This window comes from Calonectris borealis, unplaced genomic scaffold (assembly GCF_964195595.1).
Source record: "Calonectris borealis unplaced genomic scaffold, bCalBor7.hap1.2 HAP1_SCAFFOLD_35, whole genome shotgun sequence".
Taxonomy (NCBI): domain Eukaryota; kingdom Metazoa; phylum Chordata; class Aves; order Procellariiformes; family Procellariidae; genus Calonectris; species Calonectris borealis.
The window spans coordinates 1,618,936-1,634,563 of record NW_027441451.1 but is presented as its reverse complement, the minus strand read 5'-3'; the positions used below and the strand labels follow the sequence as shown (position 1 = coordinate 1,634,563).

The 15,628-nt window shown below is 50.7% G+C and overlaps 1 protein-coding gene across 1 annotated transcript; it reads right to left on the bottom strand.

The window, feature by feature from the left end:
- Positions 1–11,786: 11,786 nt before the first annotated feature.
- Positions 11,787–12,722, bottom strand: LOC142076213 (olfactory receptor 14C36-like). Its single transcript, XM_075138593.1, has one exon. It carries the CDS (start codon positions 12,720–12,722, stop codon positions 11,787–11,789), a length of 936 nt encoding a protein of 311 aa, XP_074994694.1.
- Between the last annotated feature and the right edge of the window lie 2,906 nt (positions 12,723–15,628).

Genomic DNA, 15,628 nt, shown 5'->3' with positions numbered 1-15,628 from the left:
TCTCCCAGACCTACCATGGCCAATCACTGCTGCCCAGGGCCTCTCGCTCTTCAGAAGAGGCCTTGAGCTTCTTGGTTCTTCCTGGTGCTCATTATAAACTTCCTCGCTCGCTCCAGAGCTCATGGTGAGTTTTCTTATCCACAACAGGGCCTTTTTGACCAGCTCTTATGAAACCGTTTTCTGTTTGTGATCGTCTGTGCAGAAAGAGCAGTCACAGAAAAGTACCAAAGAGATCAAAACGGATGCTGCGTGAAATGCCATAAAAACCTGCTGAGTTCCCCCCGCGGCTGTGTCTTTCTGGCAAGGAGTCTGTCCTGAGAAGGGATCCAGCCTCTGCCACTCTCTGGAGAGGCAAACCAGCAGCGTCCATGCCACCTGGGGAGAAAAAGGGTGACTTGTGCAAGACCGCCCTTCATCTGAACCACTTCGATATGTACTTGGGCATGGGGTATCATGCCTTGGAGTGCAAACACCGATCTAATGGGCACTGCCCAGAAGGGCACCCACAGATGCAGACTGCTATGTTGCAGGTGTTTATATTCAGGCAGATTAACCCTTTTGAAATTGGCTTTTATTTTTCTAAAATACTGATACCCTTCAGGAAATCACACAAACACTTGGAGGATTATTGATGCATTTTAACATGATTATGGACAAAAGGCCCACCAGCTTTGCATGTAATGGGATGCCAGAGGCCAAGGTTGGATGATTTGGGCACCGTCCTGGGATCAGAGAAACAGAAGCGTGCTCCCACCTCCCCAACACCCTGCCCTCCTCTGTGAGGCGTGTGAGAACCTCTGCCAACGAGGTCTGAGCTCACAGTCGTGACAAGTATCATATGTCTAACTGCAGCCAACGTTGTCCTGCCAGCTCGGGATTTGAGCTTCCATCTGAGTCAAAACCCTTTCAGTTCACACTGCCTCCAGCTTCCCTCTGAGGCTGGCTGTTGTGTGGCACAACTGTCCCGGCTCTCCAGGCAGGCTGGGCAATGGGTTGATGCCTGAATTGGAAGTTTTCCTCTTCCTGGGGTACAAGACCCTCGATGAGAGAAGGCTGTAGAGATTTGGGTTGCAGAGGTTTGAAGTAGTCCTTTCAAAATCTGAGCAGGGTGAGCTTTGGAGCCAAGGAAAAATAGAGCAGCTCTCAAGGGTGTTTTTGAATTAGTGGTACACCACCAGTACCTGCACTTCCAGTTCCCAAAGTCCTACCTGTGCAGCAGAGAGCCTGGAGTTGTGAGCTCCCTTCATCTGCCCTGCATGTCAGCATGTGAAATGGAACTAACCTAGTCACAGAGTTGGGTTTGGTTCTCTCCACAGCCTGAAGCACCACATGGGTCAGGAGACAAGCCAGGATACCTGACGAGGACTCACACTTCTCTGCACTTAAAGCTTAGGGTTCCAGGGAATCTCAGGTGGCATGGCATACCGATTCCTGGTTTGAAGGAGCTGGTCAAGTGCCTCGTCTCCATTTCTGTGATGGTGGCTTTGATGCCTGGCTGATGGGCAGACTCTGTACATGGCTGCTGACACCTATTGCGAAACCTGCTCTGAAAGGATTACCAAGGTAGGCTGTTGTGGAGAAGAATTGTGGAGTTGGGAGTTTCGGCCAAGATAAGACAGGAATTCGGCCTGTGCGCTGAGAACTAGCAGACGCGCACATAAGCCTGAGATAAGACCTGAACACCTGGCTTAGTTGTCTCCTCTGTAAGGAAACTGAAAAACATCAAGAGAATTATGTAACTGGTTAACCGTGAGAATAAGCGGATCTGAGAGCAGTCGTGTGGATCTTTGCCAAAAGGAAGAGAGACTGTTTTTCTTAGTTAATAAGGGATACGAATTGGGTGATGATTGGGGGAGACAGCGGGACCTCCCCGTTATGGTAAAGGATATATTCTCCTGTATTGTAACAAGAAATGATTCTGTGCATGCTTATGTGAGAGTCCGTGCAACCATACACCACAAATGGCGCCCAACGTGGGGCACGATTGAGAAAAAAAAAAGGAGATGACGACCTGAAGAAAGAAGGTCTTGAAGAAAGGAAATAGAAATATCCTGTGGTGTAGCCCTGTTGAGCTGGACGGAGGATAAACGGACGATCAACATATCGAGCTCGATTCATCACCGGTTGCAGGACGATTCAGGTGAGCAGCCGCGGGGAAGTTATACGAACTTTATACATTGGTCATGGGGCAGTCGGCATCTCAGTCACAAAAGCTTCAACTTGAAATATTTCAACGTATTTTAAAGGAACAAGGTTTTAAGGTCGCTCCAATACAATTGGTGAGACTCCTTGCGTGGGTCCGGGATCACTGCCCTTGGTTCCCTTCTGTAGGAACGGCTGGGTGTTATGATTTAAAGCAATGGCAAAAAGTGGGTGAGGAATTACAGACTAAACAGATTTTGCAACTAGAAGTTCCAGAGGGAATATTGATTACCTGGCGAGTTGTGTATACAGCTCTGCAAAAGTTATGCCCTGCCGAACAGGTGTTGCAAAATGTGACTGATCCAGCCATACCGGGGGGAGAATCAAAAGATGGGGGAGATTCGTTTGAACTGTTGGCTCCTGATGAAACTGTAATGCCTCACGCGGAGCCCCCGCCTCTGAAGGATGATTCGGAGCTAGACGATCCCTTTGACACGGGCTCGATAGACCCCGAACGAGAGCCTGATTTATACCCTCCACTTTCGCCAGTTAAAGCAATGGCTGCATCTGCGCCAACGGCGGATGAAATCTTACATCGACAGAGACAAAAGACACTTTCTCGGTTGTCCGTCATGAAACCACCACCATTTGCCCCCTCCCCCCCACCCGAGGAGATCCGCTGCAGGGATCTGCGCACCCCCCCCACATATCAGCCTTTAGGTACGGTAGTGCCAAGGCTGTCCTTTGATGAGTGTCGTACAGAGGCATTAAAAAAGGGGATATAAGGCTTCTCCAGGCAATGCCTGTAATTTATCAACCTGGCAGAGCGCCAGAGTATGCTCATTTACCATATGAGGTGATTAAGGAGGTGCGCAAATCGATAAAGGAGTACGGGTTACAGGCTTCATTTACTATAAACTTACTGCAAGCAATAGGGGAATCTTATACGATGACTCCTTTAGATTGGAAGTCTGTATTACGCCTTGTTTTGTCAGCGGTGCAGTATTCTGTGTGGTTTTTTGAGTATCGTGAACTTGTTATTGCAAAGGTAGTAGACAATTTGGACAATTTGCAACTACCCTATGGGCGAGATCAAATGTTAGGTGAAGGGAATTGGGCGTCACCTGCTGCACAAGCCACCTTACCCTGTGAACTGCTTACACAGGCGGCTGATTTGGCTATGAAAGCATTAAGGCGAGTGCCGGATTCTGGCAAGCCAGAATCATTATTTGCTACGATCCGGCAAGGGGCGCAAGAACCCTATGTGCAATTTTTAGATCGATTACAAACTGCTATACAACGTCAGATAGAGTCTCCTGAAGCCGCCGAGTTGTTGCTTTTTCAGCTTGCAATTGAGAATGCTAATTCTGATTGTAGAAAAGCTATAGATCCCATTCGGAATCGGGCAAAGAGGGGGTCAGCAGGATTTGGAAGCACAGGTTTGCCTCGAATATTCTGGACTCAAAAGATAACTACGGGTCAGCCTATGTTGATGTGTAAAGTAAATGGCTGTGCTTTTACTGGACTGGTGGATACAGGGGCGGATGTCTCGATAATTCAGAGATCTGAATGGCCCTCTGATTGGCCATTAGTACAAGTTTTTGCTGCTGTTACCGGAGTTGGTGGTACCCAAATACCATGGCAGAGCTTGCATTCTTTACTGGTGGAAGGTCCGGAAAATAAACATGACATGCTGAAACCCTACGTTTTAAATGTCCCATGCACCCTATGGGGACGTGATCTGTTGCAACAATGGAATGTAGCACTCACGACACATTTTTAATGAAGGCCACTGAAGTACAGCCGCGCCTGAAACTGACTTGGCTTACAGACAAGCCAGTGTGGGTTGATCAGTGGCCTTTGAAGGGTGAGCGGCTAGAAAAAGCTTGGGAATTAGTACAGGAGCAATTACAATTAGGACACATAGTGCCATCCACCAGTCCTTGGAACACGCCTATTTTTGTCATACCTAAAAAATCAGGAAAATGGAGATTGTTACAGGATTTGCGAGCTATTAAGGCCGTTATGGTATCCATGGGGGCCTTGCAGCCCGGGACCCCAAATCCTACCATGATCCCTGATGATTGGCATTTAAAAGTTATTGATCTCAAAGATTGTTTTTTTACAATTTATCTACACCCAGAGGATTGTATTCGGTTTGCTTTTTCTGTTCCTACAATTAACAATGATTGACCTATGCAACGGTTCCATTGGGTTGTTTTACCTCAAGGCATGAAGAATAGTCCTACCATTTGTCAAATAGTGGTGGGAGAGGCACTTTTGTCAATTCGTCAACGGTATAAAAATATTGTATTGTATCATTATATGGATGATATCTTGTTGGCAGCTGAGACAGAATCATATCTCTCTCAAATTTTTGAGTGTTTGTCCACAGAATTACATCGATATGGATTTCAGATAGCAGCAGAGAAGGTACAGTCAGTTTCTCCTTGGAAATACCTAGGCTGGAAACTCTTCGAGTCGCATGTGTGTCCACAAGCCTTGCGGCTTGCCACTACTGTAAGTACTCTGAACGATCTACAGAAGTTGTTGGGCACAATCAATTGGGTGCGACCTCTATTGGGAATTACCACTCATGAACTGTCACCCTTGTTCTCGTTGCTGAAAGGGGATCCTGATTTGGCATCCCCCAGATCTCTTTCGGAACCAGGCCAAGAAGCATTGCAACAGGTAATGGATAAAATTAATGATACCTTCGCACATCGAATCCGGCTATCGTTGCCAGTTCGATTGTTCCTTATTTACCACTCTTTTCAGCCGTTTGCCTTACTGGGACAATGGGATGCTAGGGTACAAACTGAAAAGGATGCCTTACGCATTCTGGAATGGCTGTTTTTACCTCACTCATTTAGTAAGACGTTGACCACTGCAATTGAAATGATCTCTCGTTTGATATCACAAGGTCGACTACGATGTCAACAATTGACAGGTCGAGATCCAGATGTTATGCATTTGCCTTTCACAGGAGATGAATTTTGGACATTATTACAAAACAGCCTGAGTTTTCTGATTGCAATGGCGGATTACGTTAACTCCATAGAACACAACTTACCACGCCATCGACTTTTGAATTCCTTACAGTCTCTACCACTACAGCCACGCATACTATTAAGTTCTGTGCCTATTCCACAGGCGCAAACTGTTTTCATTGATGGATTTGGAAAAACAGGTAAAGCTGTAGTGGCGTGGAAGACGCCGGGAGGACGGAAAACGTCTGAACACCAAGTGGAGGAAACAGATCAGGCCCCCTGGTCTTCGGATGTTACTTCTCTACCTGGATCTACGCAGGTAGTTGAATTAGCAGCTGCTGTTCGCGCTTTTGAATTGTTTTCTCAAATACCACTTAATACAGTGGCAGACTCAGCTTATGTCACAGGCATAGCACAGCGCATAGAGACTGCATTTATTCGAGAAGTAGATAATAAGCAACTATTTTCTTTACTAATACAGTTAGCACAGCTGCTGCGTGTTAGACGATTTCCGTATTTTATTATGCATATCCGATCTCATACTAATTTACCAGGACCGCTCATTTCCGGTAATGCTGCTGCGGATGCACTCACTCTGATGGCAGTCCTACCTCGCCGTTTGGAACAAGCAAAATTATCCCATGAATTTTTTCATCAGAATGCTCGCTCCTTACCGAAGCAGTTTTCTCTTACAGCTGAACAGGCCCAGGACATCGTTCGTGCTTGCCCGGATTGTCAGCGGCTCACGCCAATGCCAGTAGTATCTGCTGTGAATCCCAGGGGACTGACTTCCAATGAACTATGGCAGATGGATGTTACTCATGTTTCCTCCTTTGGTCGTTTGCGCTTTGTTCATGTGTCTGTTGATACCTTTTCTGGGTTTTTGGTCGCAACGGCTCATACGGGTGAACGTGTTCGTGATGTTATCAAACATCTTCTTCGATGCTTTGCAGTATTGGGGGTCCCCCGTAAACTCAAAACAGATAATGGACCTGCCTATGTCTCTAAACGGTTGTTATTATTCCTACAGGCATGGGGCGTGTATCATGTTACAGGTATTCCGCATTCCCCCACAGGTCAAGCAATTGTGGAACGTGCTCACTCTTCCTTAAAGCTGATTCTTGAAAAACAAAAAAGGGGGAATCCACTGGGAACTACCCCTCAAGAGATGTTAGATAAAGCCACATATGTATTAAATTTTTTAAATTTGTCAGGGACAAAGCAGCAATATCATTCAGCTGCTGACCGGCATTTTCGAACAGGAGAGGTTACTGAAGTGTATCCGAAGGTATTTTATAAACACTTAGAATCTGGTCTATGGAAAGGTCCGGTTCCCTTGCTTACCTGGGGATGGGGATACGCTTGTGTTTCTCTTCCTACAGGCCCATATTGGGTCCCTGCGAAGAATGTCAAGCCAGCGCAAGTGTTGGCAGATGGCTCAGAAAAAGGACCCGAGGAAAAACAACAAGAGGATGCTGCTCCTACGACGGTTCGGTAATGCAATCAGGTCAACATCAGTAATATGGTCTATAGTGCTGTTTTCTGTTCAATCTTGTCCCACGATAATGCTATGGGGAATTGGCACTACCATGATGTTTCAACCTGTGGAAGCTCACGTTTATTGGGCACATGTGGTGGACCCTCCTTTTTTCCGACCTTTGACATGGTGGGACGCGTCATTACCGATTAGCAATAGTGATATTTATGGTCAGGTGGCATTTGGGTTCCCCCATCTCCAGATGGGAAAGATGATACATATTATGCTAATGACACAATGTTTGTTTCTGATTTTCCTCCATTATGTCTTACCGTAGATAATAAGTCAGAGTATTGTGTGATCGTTGAAACACAGCAACACTTAGTAGCAGTGTCACATGGAAAACGGGTGAACCTTACAATGGTCACCATTCCTGGGTTGGCATCAAAAAATACTATTAATAATGATATGTTAATTGGTGACTTTGTTCCTGATTTTCCGCAATGCATTTTGCACAAACTCTCATCGATCACACAATTTGGTTGGAAGCCATGCTTGGGAGAACGGCCTCGAGAGCAAAATTTAACCATTGGTCGTATTATAGATTGGGGCCCTTATGGGTCATTTTGGGATCCATCTTTGAATCAATCTGTTTTGCCTTTTCAGAAAGCCAATCATTCAATAGTCTGGCACAATGGTGGGTCCGCAGGACCCATCCTGCAGATGGAGTATAATGGTTCATTTTCTCCTCCACAACCGAATGTGTGGCGTTTAGCTTTGCCTTTTTTTACGAGGCAACTATCTCAAGTATGGATTGTCAACAAAACACAAGCTAATCTGAGTATAATACATGAAATTAATGTGACTGTATGTACTACTCATCCTTATCTTTTTGCTATGACTTCGCGTGTAAACATTACTCGATGTAATCACTCCTTTTGTATTCAGCTTTATTCTCCTTCTTTTAGAAGCTGTATATCTAAACATGATTTTAATGAAACTGCTTATATTTTTCCCCTTCGACATCGGGCAGAACTATGGATACCAGTTAATTTAACCAGACAGTGGGAAGGGGAGGATGGTTTGTGTAGATTTGTTAGAATTCTAGTAGAAGATATAGATAAGTCTAAGAAAAGAGCAAAACGATTCTTAGGTTGGTTAATTTTTGCAATTATTTCTGCTGTTATTATTTTAGCAAGTGCCACTGCAGCTATCGCTTCCTTGACACAGTCTGTAAAAACTGCACATGAGGTAAGTGAGGCATTGACCAATGTTACTAAAGAATTCCAAATTCAAGAGAAAGTTGATGAGAAGGTATTATCTCGGCTACAAGCCCTAGAGGCTACTGTGATGTGGTTGGGGGATCGGCAGGAAGCGTTAAAAACGAGAATTAGTCTGCCGTGTGATTAGGAACACGTACACAAATCTTTATGTGTAACCCCCTTACCATGGAATTCATCACAACATGATTGGACTTTTATTAAGCGACATTTGATGGGAGCATTCGATTTGTCATTGCAGCGAAATATTCAATCTTTACATGATCAGCTGCAGGATCAGATTCACAGATTACAGGAATTGACTGGCCAAAGTGTGTTTGACAGGTTACAGCAAGACTTGTCTTGGATAAATCAAAAAAATTGGTTTAATGGTCTCAATCTACGCATGTGGGTGTTTGTTGGCATAGGGGCAGGAATGTTTATTTTGTTCCTAGTGTTCCTGCAGGTCCTTCGGTCTGCGATCCGCAACGTGCGCAAAATGGAAGCTCTCATCATGGTGACCTTACTTACCAATGGGGTGGTGATAAACAAAAAAGGGGGAGATGTGGAGAAGAATTGTGGAGTTGGGAGTTTCGGCCAAGATAAGACAGGAATTCGGCCTGTGCGCTGAGAACTAGCAGACGCGCACATAAGCCTGAGATAAGACCTGAACACCTGGCTTAGTTGTCTCCTCTGTAAGGAAACTGAAAAACATCAAGAGAATTATGTAACTGGTTAACCGTGAGAATAAGCGGATCTGAGAGCAGTCGTGTGGATCTTTGCCAAAAGGAAGAGAGACTGTTTTTCTTAGTTAATAAGGGATACGAATTGGGTGATGATTGGGGGAGACAGCGGGACCTCCCCGTTATGGTAAAGGATATATTCTCCTGTATTGTAACAAGAAATGATTCTGTGCATGCTTATGTGAGAGTCCGTGCAACCATACACCACAGTCCCTCCAGACTGAAACTCCAACACATCAGCAGTTAAGGTTTGTGGGCAGTGCCTCAAGCAAGATAAGAATATGGGGAATTGCAGGACACTACAGGGAAAGAAAGAAAATGATGTGCTGAATGGAATTGCTACCCAAGGTGGAAAATACCACAGAAACTATCTCAGAAATGCCATCAGAGGTCACAAAACAAGAACTGCATGGCCAATGGGGAAAGAATTAAGAGGGTAGGATGTTCTTTTTGGAGAGCATTACAACAGTAACAGAGGAGATCTTGGGTAGGGGGAAATAAAAACAGAAGCAAAGGATGTGGTCAGGGCTGTTTGGGGGCACCTGTGAAGCAGCCCTGTGCCTGATATGCATTACTGCTCTGGTCAGGGAGAACCTGAGAGCTTTGCCTAATTTGAAACCATGAAGAGGAAGGAAGGACAGCATCATTGAGGCGGGAATGGACCTCGGGAGGTGTCTGCACCAACCTCCTGCTCAAAGCAGGGTCAGACCAGATTACTCAGGGCTTTATCCAAACATGTCGTGGTCACTTTCTGGGATAGAGCCGATGCACACTCCCTGGGAAACAGCTTCCAGCATTTGACTATCCTCATGTTGGAAAACTTTCTGCCTATATGCAGCCTGACCCTCTCTTGTTTCAGCCCATTGCCTCTTGGCCTTGTGTCTTCTATCACGGACATGAGCCTGACTGAGCCTTCCTGAAACAGTGCAACGCTGCTGCATGTTCCCCCCAAGATCTTCCTTTCTCCAGGCTGGACAAGCCCAGCTCCCTCAGCCTCTCCTCACAGGCACAGCGCTCCAGCCCTGACCATCTTGGAGGCCCTTTGCTAAACCTCTTCCAGTTTGGAAATCTGGACACGGTAACCTGGATCATCCCTTCCCTCCATCTCCTGGCCGTGCTCCTGGTCGTGCAGCCCAGGGCGCTGCTGTCCTCCCTTGTGCCAGGGCACACGGCTGCCTCCTGTCCAGCTCCCTGCCCACCAAGACCTTTCCCACAGGGCTGCTCCCAGCCAGGCAGCCCCCAGCCTGTGCCATTGCCAGGGTGAGTCCCCTGCCGGGGCAGACACTGGCATCTGTCCTTGTGGGACTTCATGAGGTTCCTGCCAACACGTGCTCTCCTCCTCCTTGAACCCCTTCATTGAGCATAGAGGCCTGGAGACCATTTCAATAAAGACTCAGGCAAAGAAGGCATTGAGTCCCTCAGCCCCACCTGTGTCTGCTGTTATTAAATCCCCCTCCCCACTCAGCAGCAGCCCTGCATTTTCCTTGGTCAGCCTTGGTTTCTAACGCAGCAATCAATGTTGTCTTTTTGCACTTGACATTCCTTGCAGCCACCGACTGCAAATGTCCTTTGCCTTTCCTTCAAAAGTGCCTCTACCACACAGGCAATATATAGAAGTTCCTTCTTTGCAGCCCGTCCTTGTTGTCACCTCTTGGCAGCTGCTTCATGGCCCCTGTAAACACCCTCTCCTTGTGCTCACCCAGCCCTATGCCCCACACATGGTCCCACAGCCCCTCTGTGCAGGCACAGCGTGGGAAAGGGTACATTCCGGGGTGCAGAAAGTTCCCCCAGTTATGGTTCCAAAGACAGCCTTCAGTTCAATGTCCCCCCAGAACCCCAACAAACCATAACCCCATCACATAACTTTTGCAGCCTCCCCCAGTACCCGAGCCTCTCCCAGCCCCAGCTATGTCCCACGTGGGGCTTTGCAGACAGCCCTGCCCTGGGGTCTGCTGGGGCATGGGCCAGGGGAGAGGCTGGGCAGGGCTGGCTGTTCCCCTGAACTGGCACTGAGCCCAGCAGGAGGAGGGAGGTGGCTTTGCAGCAAGACTCACCCATGAACCTGAGGGGAGCAGCCAGTGCTGGACAGAGCTGCTGAGAGAGGCTGGGGGGTGACAAAGGTCCTGGGCCACCTCCCCAGCCTGTCCATGCCACCGAGAGCACAGACCGGCAGCCTCTCTCCTGCGCCTGCATGTCTTTGGTCCCTTCCATGAGCCCTGGCTCTGCACCACAAACCCCCTGGTGTCAGTGCTCACCCTGCATGCTCATGCAGCACAAGCTCTACACTGGTGTTTTTCTCTCCCAGACACTTTCCTGCCCAGCCCAGCTCCTCCCCAGCTCTCCCCACCTCCACCACCCCCTCCTCAGCCCCGCAGAGCAGCCCAGCCTGGGCTGGTCCCACGGCAGTGCCCACCACAGGGTGCTGCAGAGCTCTGGGCACTCACCCCACGGCCCCAGCCCCTCTGAGGGGCACAGCAGCTCCTGGGGCAGAGAGGGGTCTCAGCCTCCCCATCAGCCCCAGGCCTGGGGCCAGCCATGGCATGAGGAGACGGAGGCCAGCGGCTCCCTGTGTCTGCTGCTCTTCTCTCAAAGAGATCCTTATTGCCCAATGCTGGCAGCCCCTCTGTGCCAGTCCCTCTACCGAGCACAAGACCCCTGGCCTGGGGTCCCCCCAGGCAGCTCCTGCTGCACCAGTGAGAGAAAAGCCTGCCCCAACTGGTGCATGCAGAAATAGCTCTGATCTTGTCCAGGGATGTCATCTCAGCATGGTCCTGAGCTGGCAGGGCTGCTCCTCAGGGCAGTGGTGCCTGAAAGCCACAGAAACACAGTCCCAGGTCAATCCCTGCAGATCATCCATCATTTCCATTGGCACTGGGCACCCACATGTGAAGGGTCAGCACAAGCCCATTCCCTAACACATCGCCCCATGCCCTCCCACCCTGAGCCCATGGAGAACCCAAGCACAGCAGCACGGCCTCGTGGGGGCAATTTCTTCAGCCTATTCCTGACCTCAGTTTTGGAAGAAGAGCCCAAGCTCCAGACACAAGCACTGAGGAAATCCATTTTATTACAGAGATGCGACACAGGAGGCCAGCTGGGCCATCCTGCCAGACACATGGACAAGGGCCCCTGGGTCAGACAGGCTGGGTTCATGCCTTTGGAGAAGTGGAGGGGCTTATTGCTGCTGAAAGACAAGTGATTGAATCAGCTTCTTCAGTGCGTCCTTGAGCTCCTGGTTCCTCATGCTGTAGATGAGGGGGTTCACTGCTGGAGGCACCACCGAGTACAGCACTGCCACCACCAGATCCAGGGATGGGGAGGAGATGGAGGGGGGCTTCAAGTAGGAAACCATGGCAGTGCTGAGAAAGAGGGAGACCACGGCCAGGTGAGGGAGGCATGTGGAAAAGGCTTTGTGCCGTCCCTGCTCAGAGGGGATCCTCAGCACGGCCCTGAAGATCTCCATGTAGGACACCACAATGAAAACAAAACACCCAAATCCTAAACAGGCACTAACCACAAGAAGCCCAACCTCCCTGAGGTAGGAGTGTGAGCAGGAGAGCTTGAGGATCTGGGGTATTTCACAGAAGAACTGGTCCACAGCATTGCTGTGGCAGAGGGGTAGTGAAAATGTATTGGCTGTGTGCAGGAGAGCATAGAGAAACCCACTGGCCCAGGCAGCTGCTGCCATGTGGACACAAGCTCTGCTGCCCAGGAGGTTCCCGTAGTGCAGGGGTTGGCAGATGGCAACGTAGCGGTCATAGGACATGACAGTGAGAAGAAAATACTCTCCTCCAATGAAGAAAAGAAAAAAAAAGAGCTGTGCAGCACATCCTGCGTAGGAGATGTCCGTGGTGTCCCAGAGGGAATTGGCCATGGCTTTGGGAACAGTGGTGGAGATGGAGCCCAGGTCGAGGAGGGAGAGGTTGAGGAGGAAGAAGTACATGGGGGTGTGGAGGCGGTGGTCGCAGGCTATGGCGGTGATGATGAGGCCGTTGCCCAGGAGGGCAGCCAGGTAGATGCCCAGGAAGAGCCAGAAGTGCAAGAGCTGCAGCTCCCGCGTGTCTGCGAAGGCCAGGAGGAGGAACTGGGTGATGGAGCTGCCGTTGGACATTTGGTCCCTCTGGGCACGTGAACCTGTCCAAGGAGGAAAAGGCAGTGAGAAGTTAGGGGAGACTTCTCTGAGCAAAATCCAAGCCATTTCCCACACCCCCGCCCCTGCTGCACACCCCCCTTTGCATTTTCCAGGAATCCTTCCTCAGCTGCGGGGCTGGAGCTCTGGTGGGTGCTGGCTGAATGTGGCGTGAGGAGCAGGCCCTGGATGGACACCCCAAGGAGAGAGCCAAGCGTCCTAACCATGGCAACTTATTACGGGAGAGTCAGCTCATCCCCAGCCTCACAGACTGCATTGCCCAGAGCTGCACAGGCTAGAGGAAAGCTGGGACACCTCCTTGCTGTGGACACATCTGCATAGGAGGACCCACAAGGTCTGTGCCTGACTCTGCAGCTGAAACTGCCATTCCCAGGAGCCTGTCAGCAATACCAAGAGCATCTGAGCAAGGCAAGGAGAGAGACAGATGGGCACTGAGGGGAGCCTTTCCCTTACCCAGCTCTGCACACCCCTCCCAGACAACAGCAATGCAGGACAGTCGCCCTCAGGCCCTGGTCAGCGGGAAATGGGCACGTGGCAGGAGAGATGCGCTTCATCTCTTCTGCTGGTCTGCTGGACGAGGAGGTGGCTAACGGCCTAGAGCCCACGGGCTAAGGGCTGTGCTGGGTGGGAGAGGAGACAAGAGGGGTGCTGCCCAGGGAAGGAGTCTGCACTGCAGCGCATGGCTGGGAGGTGCCCGTATCTCCCCTGCAACAGGGTTTCCAGCAGCATTTCCCTCCCTCCCTGCTCATGTCTCTGCTGCCTGGAGCTGCCTCCCCAGCTGGGAGCTGTTTCTTTGGCCCCATGGTTCTTCCCTGCCAGTGCTCACAGAGCCCATCCCAGTCCCCGTCTGCACAGCTCTGCCCTGCAGCCACGCTGTGTGTGCAGGGCTCAAAGAACAGGTCACACAAACCCTGAGGAAAACGCAAAGGTGGTGCTGGTTTTATCTGCAGGCTGGTGGGGGGTGAATGCGCTTGCTGAGGTTCCTAGTAAACCTCAGCGTGATGGTTTAAGAGTCTCAGACCCTGCTCTAACCTGCATTGGTCTCCATTCCAACCAAGCTGAGCCAGAGAAAAGTGGAAGCGCAGGTTCAGGAAAGCACAGACTGCAGCAGGAAACCCCTGCCCTGAACATACTCATGGAAAGTCCCCTCAGAAATGCCCAGGGCTGGACTGGAGCTGTGAGCAGGGCTGACCCAGGCAGCACCCTCTCGACAGCAGAAGGACCCTGCCCTGCTGGGGCTCGCTCCTTCCACCCACAGCTTCTCCCCACAGCGCCGTGGGGAGCTCCCCGGGCAGGCTGAGTGCTGAGCCTGGCAGGCGGCAGAGTCCCTGCCCCAGCACACAGCCCCTGGGGTGCAGGGACCCTGCTCGCAAGGACAGCCCTGGGCACCCCTGCCTGCACACCCCTGCAGTCCCCCCCAGCAGAAGGCAGCCCTCATGCCCTGTCCCTCTGACCGTGCAGCAGGGAAGCCCTGCTCTGCACCATGTCCTCCTCCTCCACACCAGAGAAGGTGGGAGAGACCTCCGGAAATGTCTCACAGGCTGTGGCATGTGCCAGCTTTTGGAGATCTCTCCAGGCACTGCAGCTTCTTTGCCCTGCACCCGGAGACTTACCGTGTCAAGGGCTGTGAAGGTTTCTCCTCCCGTTCATTCTCAGCATCCTCCCAGCCCAGACTGCCTCTAACCTCTCTTTGCCTCGCTCCTCTCCCCTCGGTGCCTGCAGGCAGTGCCCCCAGCCCTGCTCCTGGGCAGAGCTGTCTCTCTGCAGCGCTGCCCGCTTGCCAGGAGCTCCCTCCATCCCAGGAGCCCAGCCCAGCTCAGCAGCAGAGGACCAGCCCAAGGCACCACTTGCTCTGCCCCCTCGGGGCTCCCTCCACGTGTCCCTGCGCCTCCAGGGAACCTGCTGGGAACAGCCTGAAGCCATCACTCATGGTCCCTCCCTCAGCTGCGGAGAGACACTTCTTTCCAGCAGGGGCATTTCTCCCATCTGAAGAAGAGTCAGCTCCAGGAATCACCTTTTCATTGGCCCATCTGTACACAGGACACCCGGACAGGGACAGGGAAGGACCTCATTTAGCAGTGCCCAGGGAAGGGATTCAGCCCCCATTCCATGGTTGTGGCCCTGGGGCTAGAAGTGGGCTCAGCTGCCCCCCACGCACAGCACAAGCCCACAGGAGGTGGGATTCCTCTGGCCTCAGCTCAGGTGTGCACACAGCAGACACCTGCATGTCAGCTCCTTCTCTCAGCTCCCTGCTAATTAATGGAGATGGAGGCCAGGGCTGACGTGGTCACATGCAAAGACCTGGGGACATTTGGAGTGCCAGAGGTGGTCCAAAATACCTGGAGCTAGCTGCAAGCTCTAGTGGAGCAATGCTGAGAGACAGGGCAGCATCTGGGGGCATCTTCTTGGAGGCTGGAGGTGAATCTCTTTGGCCAGTGGAAATGGCATCAGATGCCCACATTTAGGATGATGGAGCCTGTCTCTCTTCTTTATGTTCTGGGCAGCCTACGCAGGGATTCATCTGATGGAGTCATGTACCACAGGGAGAGCTCAGTTCCTCTCTGTCTTTCCCATCCGCCAGGTTGACTAGATCTCCATTGACTCTAATGGCGGTGGTGTCCTGAACATTCTCGCATTGCCCAATCCACTTCAGGGCAGTTATTCCATGTAAGGCCAGTTGCAGGCCTGTAATGGTAGGTGAGGTGCCAAGGCTCTCACACACAGCGACATGCAGTTGGCAGGGACAGCGATGGTCCTACACAGGAAAGCCATCCCCATGCAGAGCGAGGGTGTGACAGACACCCAGACAGCATTGCGACAGATCCAGTGCCTTTGGGCCAGAAACTGATTGCCACCCCTGCAGCGTG